The 14,949-nt window shown below is 39.4% G+C and overlaps 2 protein-coding genes and 1 long non-coding RNA gene across 3 annotated transcripts in view; 1 reads left to right on the top strand and 2 right to left on the bottom strand.

The window, feature by feature from the left end:
• Nucleotides 1–14,949, bottom strand: part of LOC101849949 (alpha-tubulin N-acetyltransferase 1) — a gene marked incomplete in the record, with an annotated part of 361,461 nt that overhangs the window by 201,839 nt on the left and 144,673 nt on the right.
• LOC118478251 lies at nucleotides 2,668–3,757 on the top strand. The gene is made up of 2 exons (XR_004858916.1): nucleotides 2,668–3,102; nucleotides 3,579–3,757. It is a non-coding gene; the product is annotated as an uncharacterized LOC118478251 (long non-coding RNA).
• LOC106012634 (growth hormone secretagogue receptor type 1-like) lies at nucleotides 10,356–11,375 on the bottom strand. Its single transcript, XM_013086156.1, has one exon. The coding sequence runs from the start codon at nucleotides 11,373–11,375 to the stop codon at nucleotides 10,356–10,358; it is 1,020 nt and encodes a 339-aa protein (XP_012941610.1).

Raw genomic sequence — 14,949 nt, 5'->3', positions numbered from 1 at the left:
ACATATCGTGTTTATCATCTGCACTCATATCTCAGTGTTGATGCGTGTTCCGAGACTGTCGGTGTCGCACCATGGTCTGGGAAATCCCCAAAGAGGGGCAATTATAAATAGGGAAGTGGGAATATTGCAACTTTCCAAAGAACGTGTCATCGATAGTCTCAACCTTGTACATTTGATAAAGAATATTATATTATTAAAATCATTATCATCCGCGATGCCTTTCACCCCTGGCAGGGTATAGGCCACATACAAGCTCCTTGCATTTATCTCTGTCGTCCTGAGCCATCCTTCCAAGCTCGTTCCAAGTGAACTTCACCTCTCTCATGTCCCTTTCCATGCATCTCCTCCATGTTTCCCGTGGCCTAACCCTGCCTCGTGCTCCTTATGGGTTCCACTGCAATGACTGTCTTGTGATGTTTCCTCTGGGCTTTCTTAAGGTGTGTCCCATCCTTATTAAAATGAGATGAATAATATTTTGAGACAGCCTTCAAAGCTCTCACTTGGCAGTCTACAGAATAGATGGTTCAGTGTAAACTGAATCACATGAGTAGCATCGTGGTGAAATCATGACTCATCTCCCCCCTCCCCCCCCCTCCTAAAAAAATAGAAAGAAAATTCAATAATGAACAAAATCCTTTTTTTCTACTCGTTGAGCAATGTCTTGAAATTTCTTTATTAAAAAAAAAATTGGTTCCACACTTTTTATGTCCATTTGTGAAAACATTTCTGTATGGATCATATTGAAAACAGTTGTTAAAAGATTTTTTTTTTTAAATTGTGATTTTCCGAGAGCACTGAAGCTCTGAGTGGCGTCAGTAGTTTAGTGGTTCGGCTACCGGGCCTGTAATCCTAAGATTGCGGGTTCGGGGTTTTGAGGGCCAGCTTAGTCCGACGTTGTGTCCTTACGAATGTCCCATATTTTTGCCAGGTCCTTTCGGGGATGGACGTTTTACTCAGAGCTCCCGTCTCTTAAATAACCTAATTGTGAGGCAGTGTGGTAGAATCAGGCCCTCGTCAAAATAATGAAATCGAAGAAAACAGCAGTTTTCTCCCTGCTTAGCCATTTTTATCAAATGTTGGTTTTTTTTGGCTCAACACCTTTTATGTCCTTTTACAAACATGTCCTATGAGGATTTCACAGAAAACGTTGATTAAAGGCACAAAAATATAAACTTACAGTTTCCATGGAATTTACCAAGCTTTGGTGGCCATTTTCTCGCTATTTTTACATCTTAAATCAGGTGACCCCCACCTCCTTCAATCCAAAATATATTCACTTCTATTGAAGATGACTGGGTAATCTTTTCATTAAAAGCAAGACAAATAAACAAGCTTTAAGATGCTACCAATAACCCAATAAGCCCAAAAATTGACGAGAGCCTGATTCTGCCACGCTGCCTCACTAATAGTCTTTACAAGGGGGTTACATTTCTGGAGGCTGTCAAAAAAGCACTTATTTTCAGATGCTGAAATTTCCTTGTGATTGAAATCATTAGTCTCAAGTTCTGAATATTTTCAAGGTAATTTCAGGACAGTCCTTGCAGATGAAAAAAAAAATCCCAACCAATCTATTAAATCCAATTTTCCAAAAAGGACAATACTGACATTTCAATGTTATCTATGATTGTTTGAAATGAGAGAACCAAATTGTGTTCGTGTCAACAGCTGTAGTAGCTGTGTGTATAAAAGAGACTGAGGACTCAGAGCCAAGCTACATCGCCTTGGTATATCTGGTCAACACGTAGGTATCAGCGCATGTCTTAGGCCTCGTGGATAAGCTACCAGACTTTGTAATCGTGAGGTTGCGTGGTCGGGGGTTCGAGCCGCGGGCCCGACGTTGTGTCATTGGGAAAGGCACTTTACACGAATTTTCCTCACTTCACCCAGGTGGGAATGGGTATCCGGCCATAGACAGCGAAAGATCTTGTCAGTATGTTAGTGTTTTAACGCCTTTAAAAGGCTGCTTGCACTGTATGCTTCCCAGGAAGTTGAGGTTGTTTCAGAATGTACTCAGGTCTGCTGGGGTAATAGTATAGATGGTGAAGCGCATAGAGCTTGCTGTTGAGCGGGTCTTTACGCTATACAAAATAGTGCTATCTATTATTATTATTATTATTATTATTATTAGTATTATTATTATTATTATTATTATTATTATCATTATTATTATTATTATTATTGTTGTTGTTGTTGTTATTATTATTATTATTATTATTATTATTATTATTATTATTATTATTATTATTATTATTATTAAGGGAAAAGTGTGTACACACGATGCCACTTGTCCGAGTCGAAAGTCCAGCTGCCTCATCTTTTGAGGTCGAGATTTGTTCAGATTTGGAAGTTGTTTGACGTATTTAGGTATTTAGCCTTCCTGACGTGGGGCTAGTCTCACTGTTTGCACATTCTAGAAGGGTTGTCATGTAAAACAATTATCATACGATAGGCAGCGGACGGAAAAGTAGAAGCCCGTGTATCGCTCTCCTTAACCAAGAGAGATGAACTACTACTGTCTCTAGTCAACCAAGGACCCACACAAAAGCTTGTGTGAACTCATCTAGAAGAGCGGTTGGCCGTGCTTCTCCTTCTCGTCCGTTGTCGTTCGTGAAGTAGCTCTTTGCTTGATTTTACCCACACAGAGGTTTGGCAAAGTCTAGGAATTGACTACAGCTGTTGTCTTTATTTCTGTATTTTTTTCCTAGCCACGAGACAAGCTAACAACAGCATGAGGCTCTCGTTTCTCCCGTCCCTTCTGCTGGTTCTTTTCCTCGTCCTTCACGGGCACGTAGGGAGGACCTCGGGACGTAGAAAAGAATACATCCCAAACCCAAACCAGTGGAAAGTACATTTCGCGCGGCGTGATGTGAAAGGAGACCTGATGGACCAGCTTCCGTCTGACGAGACGGACAGACTGACAAGAACCACGAAACAAGATCTTCCCATACTCTGGAACAGCAATTTGTCTGCTGATGAAGTGAAATTATGGTACATACAACAACATGCGAGGTGGATGATATGGAAAAATCTGGGGCGAGGAAAATGATCACAATTCCACTAGATCTAAGCTCAAATGATGAAGCTTCCTCACCATGAAAAAAGGTGAGATGTGATTTAATGTGCTTTAGGAAGAGACGGAAAAGGTTAGAGGTGGAGGAAAAAAAAAGAAATATTCCTGTCTTAAACAAAAGGTCAATACTAAGTTCTAGATCTAGCTAATAATACAGTTCTACAAGAATGATAATATTATAGAAAAGACAAAAAAATCTTCAGAAATAAAGAAAAAAAAATTAAACTGTTCTGCACAGCCGTGGCACGAACTAAACAGATAAAACTACTCGTTGTACACTGATGACCATGTCAGGAATTCTTTTTTCTATCAGCACTCATCTTGCGCTGTTTATTGTAACCCTCTGATTTTGTCAATGATTTCTGATACTGACCATCACATTTTCTTGGTCAGGAATGAATTACCAGTGTTGACATATCGTGTTTATCATCTGCACTCATATCTCAGTGTCCATTTTCACCCTCTGATTTCATCAACGAATTCTGATACCGACCATCAACTTTTTCAGGACAGGAATTAATCACCAGTGTCGGGACGTGAGGCTTAAGACACGACCGGAGTCACCCAAGATCAACAAGCTGCCAAATTCTAATTAAACACTGGCTCCAACATCACCACCACCACCAACAACGACGACAACAATAAAACTACAACATAATCATCATCAACAACAACAACGCCAAAAAACCTACTAACGGCAACGGCAACAATAATAAAACTACATCAGCAACAACAAAAAATAAAAAAAATAATGACATTGAAGAAAGTTATTGTGTTCATTTTTACAACACGGGTCCAACGGAATGTTTGAAAACAACATCAGAAGTGAGACAAGGCTGCACGATTCCACACCTTTTATTCTTCATCTATAGGAATAGAATCAAATCGGCGTCCGTGGGGTAGGCACTTCGCTGTCGCATACAGTAGACCCGAGTTCGATTCCCGATTGGGGAGAAACAAAATTAAATGTATCAAGTGTTTTGGCCTTTCTGCTCGGGTGCTGCATCCTTCTCAGCCCGGATTGGACCTGACAGGCAGGGTCGAAGCCCACCTCCTGAATGTTCTTACTTGTGAAGCAGCGTGGTGGAATCAGGCTCTCGTCAATTTTTGAGCATTTAGAGTTATTGGTGTCATCTTAAAGCTTGTTCACTTGTCTTTATTTCAGTGAAAAGAATATCCATTAATCTTGAATACAAGTCGAGATATTTGCCAATGAAGGAGGTGGGGGTCACTTGTTTTCAGAGGTAAAGTTAGTGAGAAAATGGCCACCACAGATTAGTTATTTCCTTAGCTTAAGAGTCCGTGGTAACTGAAAATTTACATTTTTGTGTGCCTTTAATCAACGTTTTAAAGAAAATTCCACACAGAAATGAGTTCTTTAATGGGCATGAAAGGTGTTGAGCCAAAAAACAAAAATTTGATAAAAACTCACAAACCTGCGGAAAAATGCAAGTTTCTTCACTTTGATTATTTTGACGAGAGCCTGATTCCACCACGGTGCCTCACAATTGTGTCGATGTAGGTGTAAAAATACCAACATTCAAAAAGAGCAAACTCTTCATCACCACACACACCACCGACGTGAAGAAAACATGCAGCACATTGACACAGAGTTCATCATCACACACACCACCGACGTGAAGAAAACATGCAGCACATTGACACAGAGTTCATCACCACACACACCACCGACGTGAAGAAAACATGCAGCACATTGACACAGAGTTCATCACCACACACACCACCAACGTGAAGAAAACATTCATCAAATTGACACAGAGTTCATCACCACACACACCACCGACGTGAAGAAAACATTCATCAAATTGACACAGAGTTCATCACCACACACACCACCGACGTGAAGAAAACATGCAGCACATTGACACAGAGTTCATCACCACACACACCACCGACGTGAAGAAAACATGCAGCACATTGACACAGAGTTCATCACCACACACACCACCAACGTGAAGAAAACATGCAGCACATTGACACAGAGTTCATCACCACACACACCACCAACGTGAAGAAAACATGCAGCATATTGACACAGAGTTCATCACCACACACACCACCAATGTGAAGAAAACATGCAGCACATTGACACAGAGTTCATCACCACACACACCACCAACGTGAAGAAAACATGCAGCACATTGACACAGAGTTCATCACCACACACACCACCAACGTGAAGAAAACATGCAGCTTATTGACACAGAGTTCATCACCACACACACCACCAACGTGAAGAAAACATTCATCAAATTGACACAGAGCTCATCACCACACACACCACCAACGTGAAGAAAACATTCATCAAATTGACACAGAGTTCAGCACCAACAAAATGTGTCACAAGCGGTGGAATCGGCGTTCCTCAATTTGGGGCATGTTGAGTTATTGGTATCGTCTTAAGGTACACCACAGCAGTAGCCAACAGCCAGAAATAGTCGATTTTGGACCACTGTAGCAGATTGGAAATATTTTCAAGTGTCTAAAACATCTATAAAGTGCTCACATATGCCATGTTTTTTAACATTGTGTTGAAATAGATCAGTATGAATTCGTCTTTTTTTTTCTTCAGTTTTCTCAAAAGTATAATTTTCTTAGGGGAGGGGGGGGTCGGTCACCTAGGCAGAGATATTTCGGAAAGTACACGTCACAGCTCAATCCCACTTTGTACGACTGTTTCTAGATAATATGTTTCCTACGTACTAAAATATTATTGTCATATTGTAATACGTTTTCTGTCAGTGTAAAAAGATTGACGGTGTCACTCTGATTTGTGATCAATTTTTTTTTGTCCGAGTATTGTATCTGACACTAAAATGACAGTTTCCAGAAAAGAGTGAGATTTAGGAAAGTAACCATGTGGTATGTTGGAGGGTGTACAGAAATACAGTGTGAAAATATCAAATCTGTATCAATTCAATCTTTTTCAGAATCCCTGCATAGAATTTGCGCGAATTTTGGTCCGTCGAGCCCTTTGCATCTAAAGAATTTTCAAAAAATTGACAGTGAAATCCTATAGGGATAGTGTGTTTCTGTTTCTTGTCCCATGTTCGTTATTGTGAATCCCAGTATACTTAATGTGGAGCCCAAACAAACATGTTCACTTCAGCTGTACCTAGTGCCCCTTAAAGATTGTTCGTTTGTCTCGAACCCACGACCTTACGGTTGCGAGTCTGAGAGCCTAACCACTCGGCCACCGATCCTACTAGGTCTTGTACATTTTTGATGTCTAACAACCTGGACACTAAACATTACCACGTTGTTTGTACAGGTGTCCTGGAGTCGCTGTAAAACAGATATAAAAAACTTTTTACCCGCTACGATCTCATTCTATTGCTGAGTTTATATTCAATGTTTTGCAGTAAGATAATTCATTGCTTTTTAAGCATGGCTTTTACCCCCCCCCCCCCCCCCCCCCATCCCCCTTACACCCCAAAACAACCAAAGACCAAAAACAAAAACCAAAACAAAAGAGCAAAATAACAAAATAACAAAACAACAACAACAACAAAACAAAACGACTTTGAACACAAACAAACAAACAAACAAACAAACAAACAAACAAAAACCAACCAAAAACTGTGAGAAACCGTCTAAACTATAAGGTAATAGAAGGTGTAAAGTTATATCGATGTTATATGCACACAGAGAGAATCTAAAAGAAATGTTCAGCAAAAGTGTAGACGTGTAAGGCAAAGAATGTGAATAGAAAAAACAGGAATATTATTTCTGAAATAGTTTGTGTAACGCAGGACAAACGAATGTGCAACTTGCAGGGCTCCGACAAAGTCAGATTTCAGCATTCTGCCAAGGAGTTGTTCACCATTGTGTTTTGTTTAACCGTATCCGTACGTCGTATTTTACTATCGTATTCATACGACATGGAGAACTTTGTGCCACCACTTAACCCTATCCGTACGTCGTGTTTTACTATCGTATTCATACGACATAGGGAACTCTGTGCCACCACTTTCCAAGGAGGAAATTTACTCGTTAATCCGACCCGTACGCTTTGCATAAGAGTCTGTCAAAATGATTTTTTGAGAAATACTGAAAGTTTCAAAGAGATCTTCGCACTAGAAATATTCTAAAATGTGAATAATATTATGTATAACCCGGAAGGTACAAAATGACCGTAGGGCGTACGGATAGGGTTAACTGTTCTTCTGCATCTTGAGGGTCTTTTGGCTTGGAAGACTTATCAATACAATGAACTCCCTTTATTGTTGTGGACAGTTGCCAGAATCTGTTGACGATATTTGCAGGGACACAGTTCTCCAATAAGACAACACGTCTCTTTATAACGGGAATCAAATTATTGACTTGATCCAAAGGCAGGATTATGGACAGCTGGATACCAGTAACTGTCATCTCTAACTCAGAGGTTGACGTATAATGACCCTCCATCTTTCACGGTCTCGAGCTGCCGTTGCACATTCTGTCATATCCAGGACAATCCATTTTCTTATGTTGTCCATCCATGTTACTCTTTGCCTTCCTCTGGCTCTCCTGCCCCACATCTTTCCTTCAAGCACCTCTTTCACAGTGTTCTCATATCGTTTTAAGTGACCATAGTATTGTATTTTTCCTCATTCTATTTTGTTCAGCAAGGTTTGTCTTGTGTGTAGAATCTGACACACCTCTTTGTTGGTTTTTTTTGTTTTCCAACTTATTCTCGCCATTCTACGGTAGCACCTCATCTCAAACGCATTTATTTTGTTTTCTTCTTTCCTTGTCAAAGTCCAGGTCTCTGCAATATATAGAAATATGGGGAAGGTGTAGCATGACAGAATTTTCTTTATTAAAGTGAGAGATACTTGCCTGGATTTAAATAGTTTGCACATTTGGCTGAATCTTGATTTTGCAGCTGCTGCTCTTATGTTTATTACTTTTCACTTCTTCCATCATTTGTGATTGTTACCCTTAGATATTTGAATTGGTGTACTTGATCGATCCACTCCCCATCAATGGTTTTGTCTGTTGTTCTTCCAGAAGATTTTGATGGGACTTTTTATGGGAAGGGGGGGGGGGTGTTGGCATTCATGTCGAAGCCTGTCTTGCTGCTGTTCACTTTTACTTCTTTCACAATTTTAGAAAGATATTCGTTTGTGTTTGCAAGCAGAACTATATCACCCGCGTATCTAGAGATTTTAATATTATTCTGATGTTTTATTACACTTTGTAATTGCTGCCTCCTGCTGCCAGTAAAGCTTTCCTATTATTCGTATATCTTTACCTCCAATACCTATCTTCTCCAAACATTCAATCATGCTGATGTGATAAATTCTGTTAAAAGCTTTTGAGTCGTCAATGAGGCAAGCAAAGAGGTCTTTATAGACTTGAATATTTTCTGCACTATTGTGTTCATGTAGACGATTCCATTTCTAGTGCCTCTCCCTTACCCGAATTCGAACTGTTCTTCTCCAATTTTTGGGGCAGAGATAAAAAAAGGGTGGCTGGGTGATGGGGGAGGGGGGGGGGGTTATTGTGGCATCCCCCTCACATTCCCAACCATGTTTCTTTCGAATTTTATCTTTTCCGGTTTCAAAAGCTTTTTTTTTAGTTGGAAAGAAGCCCAGAGAATATTGTGACGATCCTATCTCAGACGTTCGCTTTTGGCTATAGTCTTTTCATCAGGTGTTTTCCAATATATAGATCCTGGGTTAAGAAGCTGGAAAAAACCCTCTTAGATTTACATCGGAACAATACTGAGAACTAGCCTAGAAGTGAATGAGGGTTATTGAGATCCATACAACATGTCTTTCCCTTTGCCATTTTCCAATTCCTTGACAGAGAGTTCTCGTACATAGGCAATACATTAAAACAACTCAATAAAAAGCCCTCGTACACACGCAATACATTAAAACAACTCAATAAAAAGCCCTCGTACACACGCAATACATTAAAACAACTCAATAAAAAGCCCTCGTACACACGCAATACATTAAAACAACTCAATAAAAAGCCCTCGTACACACGCAATACATTAAAACAACTCAATAAAAAGCCCTCGTACACACGCAATACATTAAAACAACTCAATAAAAAGCCCTCGTACACACGCAATACATTAAAACAACTTTAAAAAAAGACACATTTTAACAGATAAACGTTTATTGCTTCTGGTTGTCTATCCACTCGAGACTTGATTCTTTTTTTTATAATCCAGTGTGCTATATCAACTCTCCTGTTATATTAAGTACTTTGTGTAAATACAGAGGGTTGATTTTGAAGTGAAGTCAAATTAGAGAGAAAAAACAAGGAGGAAAAAATGATAAATATGATACAGATGTGCACTAAGCCCCAAAAATAATAACAACACAGCAAGTAGTACATCTAGTTCATTGACTTTGGAAGGAAAGCTCCGGTTCTTTACAAGGTGGGGGGGGGGGGGGGGGGGTAAAGGGACCGTTTATTATTTTCTGTGAAGGAATTTATATGAAATCAGTATAGGTCCCTTCAGCCATGGGCAAAGAATAAACACTTTTGGCTGCCTTGCAGAGGCTGCCGTCTTCCAAAAATATCTGATAATCTGAAACTATTCTTATGAAAAATCTGACGTGTCAACATCAAAGAATGAACTGGGTTGTCGGAAAGAGAACTCTTCGACTGGACATCTGCTGCCTGCCTGCTATGTGACATTCCTCAGAGACAGTGGAACATCATCTGTTCTTCAGTAGAAAACTAACTGATTTAAGGGGATGTTTTCTTCCCAAACTACCCCACACATCTAATTGCCTCTACTCCTCAAGACAACAATTAGAACAGACATGCAGCTATTACAGAATGGCATCATGCAAAAGAGATAACGCTCAGATGCTACTGGATTGCTAACAACAACAACAACAACAACATCAGGCTCAGGGGCGCAGAAAATCATCTCGACAGTTTCTCTACACTCAGGACATTCAGACGACGCTAGTCAACGGACGAGAGATTCCCGTCAGCCCCAGTTTTGACAAACAAGGTCAAAGCAGCCTGCTTCCTAAACTACTTCAATCGTGCCAATGGGACATAAATAATTTATTATCATTTTTGTGTCTGGGGCAATGTTGGTTTGCTTTCTTTTTAAGGTTTCGTTTTTATTTTCTTAAAAACTAATGTCAAAATTATTCTTTTTGTTTTCGAAGTTGTCAGGATTTGATCATACTGTATTTTCAAATCATTAGTTGGACAGTTTCAAAGGCTGGTCAAAACTCACAGTTGGTTTGTATATTATAATAATATACGTTTTCAAAAAGTAGCAGCCCTTTGTGTTCTAATATTAGCCCTCTGTGCCTCGGAGGAACATTTTGTCCAGGATCTGCTTGTACTTTGAACTCATGTTGTAATACACAAAGATATTCACTGCGGAATTCGTTGCTGTTAAGAAAGTAGAAAATGACCATATCAGAAAAAACAAGTCTTCGTATTTCCCTGATGCGGTATATTCGGGTTCAAAACTTTGTGCAATGAAGTTAATTACACTTGGCAAGAGGCATACTATGAAAATGATTGCAATAAATAGAACCAACTTCACAACTTTCTTATCTCTATTTGAAAAGGAGTCATGATCTCCAGAATTGGAAGTAGACTTTCGCCATTTTGACTTACTAATAAGGTTTTTGACAAGGATTATAGAGCAAATGATGACGATGCCAAAGGTGATGAGCTGGGAGAAAGCATTGATCAAGAATAACACACGTTCTATGGCAAAGCCGTTTGGAATATAAACCATTCTGAACTTGGTCTCGTTCTTTAGAGGAGAATATCTAGGCTCCAGACGAATGGCATAAAACACTGGCAGCAGGGCACCTATCATTGTCACGTATATGCTAACGAGTACGATAACTGTTCTCTTTACTGTTATCATTGTTTTAACTTTCAGAGGCACAGCAATACAGAGACATCTTTCCAGCGTTATGAAGGCTGTAATCCAACCAGAGATACGTGAAAAGCAAATACCTGGCCACCCTGCCGTGAGATACACGACCTCCTGGAGATCAAAAGGCAGATCAGCATTTACAAGGAAAGGGTTTATACCAATGCTCGCCCATAGAATGGGAATCAGTGTTCCTATATCGGAAATGGCCAGGCTGAACAAAGAAATGTTCACGGTGTCTTTAAAGCCCTGTCTGATAAAAACGATTAGGTTGATGACGTTAGCCACAATGCCAAAGAAGCAGATGGCTCCTGAAATAATGACCTGGAAACCGATGACGAAGATTGTAAGGACTAGATCGTTGACCATTCTGCTAGATCGTGGTTCAAACGACGTTTCATAACTTTCGTTTCCAGAGGCCATCTCTGTTCACTTTTGGCGTTTCCCCAACACCTGAACTGGCACAAGCACTAGAAATAGAGAACAAACGACGTGTTATTGATACGGCCACCAGAGCCTGCCTGTTGAATTTTAAAAATCTAATTGGAGTGCGCAAAATGAACTTAAATTTTTAAAAAAAGTAATAAATAAATAAATATGTAAATGAATAGATAGATAGATAAATGAGTAAATGAATAGACAAATAAATAAATAGCATATAATAATAACAATATAATAAGAGTAATAATAATAATGATAATAATAATAATTATAATAATAATAATAATAATAATAATAATAATAATAATAATAATAATGATATTAATATTAATAAAAACTATAATTATAACAAAAATAAAAACAACAACTGAATTTACAAAGCTATTATCCACACTCTATGCACGCTGTATTAGTTTAGATAAATCATACAAAAATTAATAACACATAAACGATTTAGCAAGAGCAGACATCGTTCATATAAATACATGTAATAAAATGGACAGGGACCCGACGTTGTGTCCTTGGGAAAGGCACTTTACACGAATTGTCCTCACTTCACCCAGGTGGGAATGGGTACCCGGCTATAGACAGCGAAAGATCTTGTCAATTTGTTAGTGTTTGAGCGCTTAATCAGCTGCTTGCACCATATGCTTCCCGGGAAGCTGAGAATGCTATCTATCTATCTATCTATTATTATTATTATTATATGAGCGCGCGGGACACATTAATCTTTTTTCAGTTGGTAGAACATTTTGAATTTTGCCCGGGTGGCGGCTACTCTTAGAAGCCTTCTTTTATCGATTTTAGACCACCTAGGGATCTTTAACGTGCGCAACTTGCACACGGGCCCTCCGAGATTTTTCACCCTTGTCCGAGAAGGCTAGGTGTAGATCTTTCCTACCTGAAGATCAGAGGTGTGGCTGAAAGACAGCAGTAAGAAGAAGCCAAGGAGTAGCAGTAGAAAGGCTGTAGAAAGAATCAGGAGTCCAGAGGAGGGGGGCAAAGGAGATGAGGGAGTGGGCGCAGAAAGAGAAGACGAAAGCAGACGACAGAACATTGCTAAAGAGCAGGAAAGGAGGTGAAAGGAGACAAATTTAGAGAAGAAAATGTTTCGTCACTACCCGGATTCGAACCCGGGACCTTTTGAATGAGAGGCCAACACCTTAACCTCTAGGCCACGAGAGGCCCACCCCGCCCCCCACCCCACACAGGTGTTTCCAAGTTGCCAAATATATAATAGTAATAGATGTATAGATTGATTCTCTATTCCGCTTTCGTGATTGTACACTCCAGAATTTCAAAGGTGTGGAATGAGTGCGCACGGATAGTGAACGGAAACCTCACTTGTTTACAATGGTGTCTTAGAAGACGGACTTTCCCAAAGATTCTATAGAAAGGAAACAAAGCATTTTTGGAAAAATCGGGGAAAGCAGTTTACGTGGATTTTTTAAAAGTTAGGTCCTAGCCACATGGATGCTGTGGACGCCTGCAACGTTTCAAAGGTGTGGGTTAGGTAATAAGGCGGGAGTTTGTGCACAAAGCCTCTCAAGTCCACTTTTATATACATATAGATCTAGATGTAGATAATTGGGGAGATATTTGACATACAGTTGTGCCGCGAATTTTTGACCGCACTATAGCTTCCAGTACTTTTTAATAGTAATACATAAACATTAATTAGTAGATCTATCCTTTTGGGATTTTCCCGTTAATAAAACACCTCCGCTAGGTGTACCCTTAGTTGAAACATCTGAACATACAATTTTTTTACCCTGCACCGCCCTCACACATAATTTTAAAAAAAAGCTTGACAATTATAGAACCACGGTTCAAGAAGATTCTGCAACACGGAGAACAAACTATCTTATCACAACCAAAGATAATTGACAGGTTCGTTAAACCCACACTGGATGAATGACCTCTGCAGTAAAAGTTTTCTTTGTTATTTTTCGTTTGTGTCTCGACAAAATACTCATGTTCATATCGTGGTTACATCGACATTGATGGGATAAGAATCATACCTCTAATTATAAAATGGAACGTCTTTTTGAAGCAGTTTCATTAATCACGCGCACAGCCAAAATTAAATAATTATAAACAACCTGTACATCACATCAAATCTCCGGGGTATGCTGGTTTTTGTTTTTTGTTGTTGTTTAAACATTAAAACAAAGACCGTGTTTCGACCCACATATCTCTTTGTGTACAGTGTTACACCTCGGAGATCTGAGGACAAGAACGAATTGTGTAGCGTCGTGGGGAAATGAGGCGCTCGTCAAAATAATAATAATAAAACCCGACATTTTTTTGGTGCTCATTGGACAATGTTTTTCCATTTTTGATTTTTGCTTTTGTTTTTGGCTCAACACCTTTCATATTCATTTACAAACATATTTTTATAAAAGATGTACATTTGCAAGTTTCCAAGGACACCCACACTTTGGAAATCATCAAACGACCGTGCTCTATGGACAAACCGCGCCTGCTGATTCCACCACACTGCCTCACAAATATCAACGCCAACGAAGAGAGTCATTGTGTTTATTTTTACTTAGGGAACAACGTGCGATGAGTTAGGGAGAAGATTTACTTTTACATAAAGGCTATAGCTCGAGTAGGATTGGACACTGGTCAAGGAGTGTGGTTCGTTTCTGTTTGGCTAGTGCTCAGGATTAACAATAATAAAAATGACAAGTTTAGTGGTTTTGTTAGGGGTTAAAGTATAGTGGTACGGTTGGTTAGAATTTGGGGGTCGAATTTAGAGATTGGGGTTAGGGTTTGTTAACACGTTAATTAGGTACATGTACCATAAAACAAAATTGATTGTAGACAGTCTGTTAAAAGAATATCTCTTAAAAACCCCCACACATTTTAAATTCCGTTTCAATTCGGGTTTGAGATCTGGAATTTTTGATAACCTCCATGCCCCTTTAATAAGAAAATATTGTTCAAGTGCACTAGAAGCATAGTAGTAGAAGGGACCACTTTCGTGGAGCTTAGGGTCAAAATGTTTCCTGTGCTTAAATGACAACGGCTAGAAAATAGTGGACTGACTACACTCTGCCACTCTCTAACTATACTTGGTCACTGCACGTACTATAACATTAAGTCTTTTCTCCACTGATCCACGTCTTTGGCAAAGCTTTCTGCATATGGTAGCTTTTAAGCACAAGGGGGCTATCCCAAAAAAATGCTGATTTGAGAAAATCGAAGGTAAAGTTTTTGTCCCTTGTTCAGTTTCTTTGAAACGGTGAAATGGTATAGGTTCAACGCCCCTATCAACAGTCTTAGGTTATTTAAGAGGCGGGGCCTCCGAGTTTAACGTCCGTCTTCAATTTCTTTAAAAGACGAGGAGGGTTTTCTCTATTACCAAACAAATATACACACGAATGAAACCAAACTTCTCCTCTATAGGTAGGGCAATGCCCATTTTTGGTGCTGGTCAAGATTTCTGGAAACCCCCGAAATCTGGGTTATCCCGCTTGTCCTTAAAAGTGACAATATAACAAATAAAAGTCGATGTTTCAGCGATTTTTGTCTTCAGATTTACACTCAC

Source organism: Aplysia californica, unplaced genomic scaffold, assembly GCF_000002075.1.
Source record: "Aplysia californica isolate F4 #8 unplaced genomic scaffold, AplCal3.0 scaffold00441, whole genome shotgun sequence".
Classification (NCBI taxonomy): domain Eukaryota; kingdom Metazoa; phylum Mollusca; class Gastropoda; order Aplysiida; family Aplysiidae; genus Aplysia; species Aplysia californica.
This window is presented reverse-complemented; position numbering and strand designations above follow the sequence as displayed.

Excerpts from the sequence above, each read along its gene's own strand:
- LOC106012634 (XM_013086156.1), bottom strand. The coding sequence starts at position 11,375 with ATGGCCTCTGGAAACGAAAGTTATGAAACGTCGTTTGAACCACGATCT.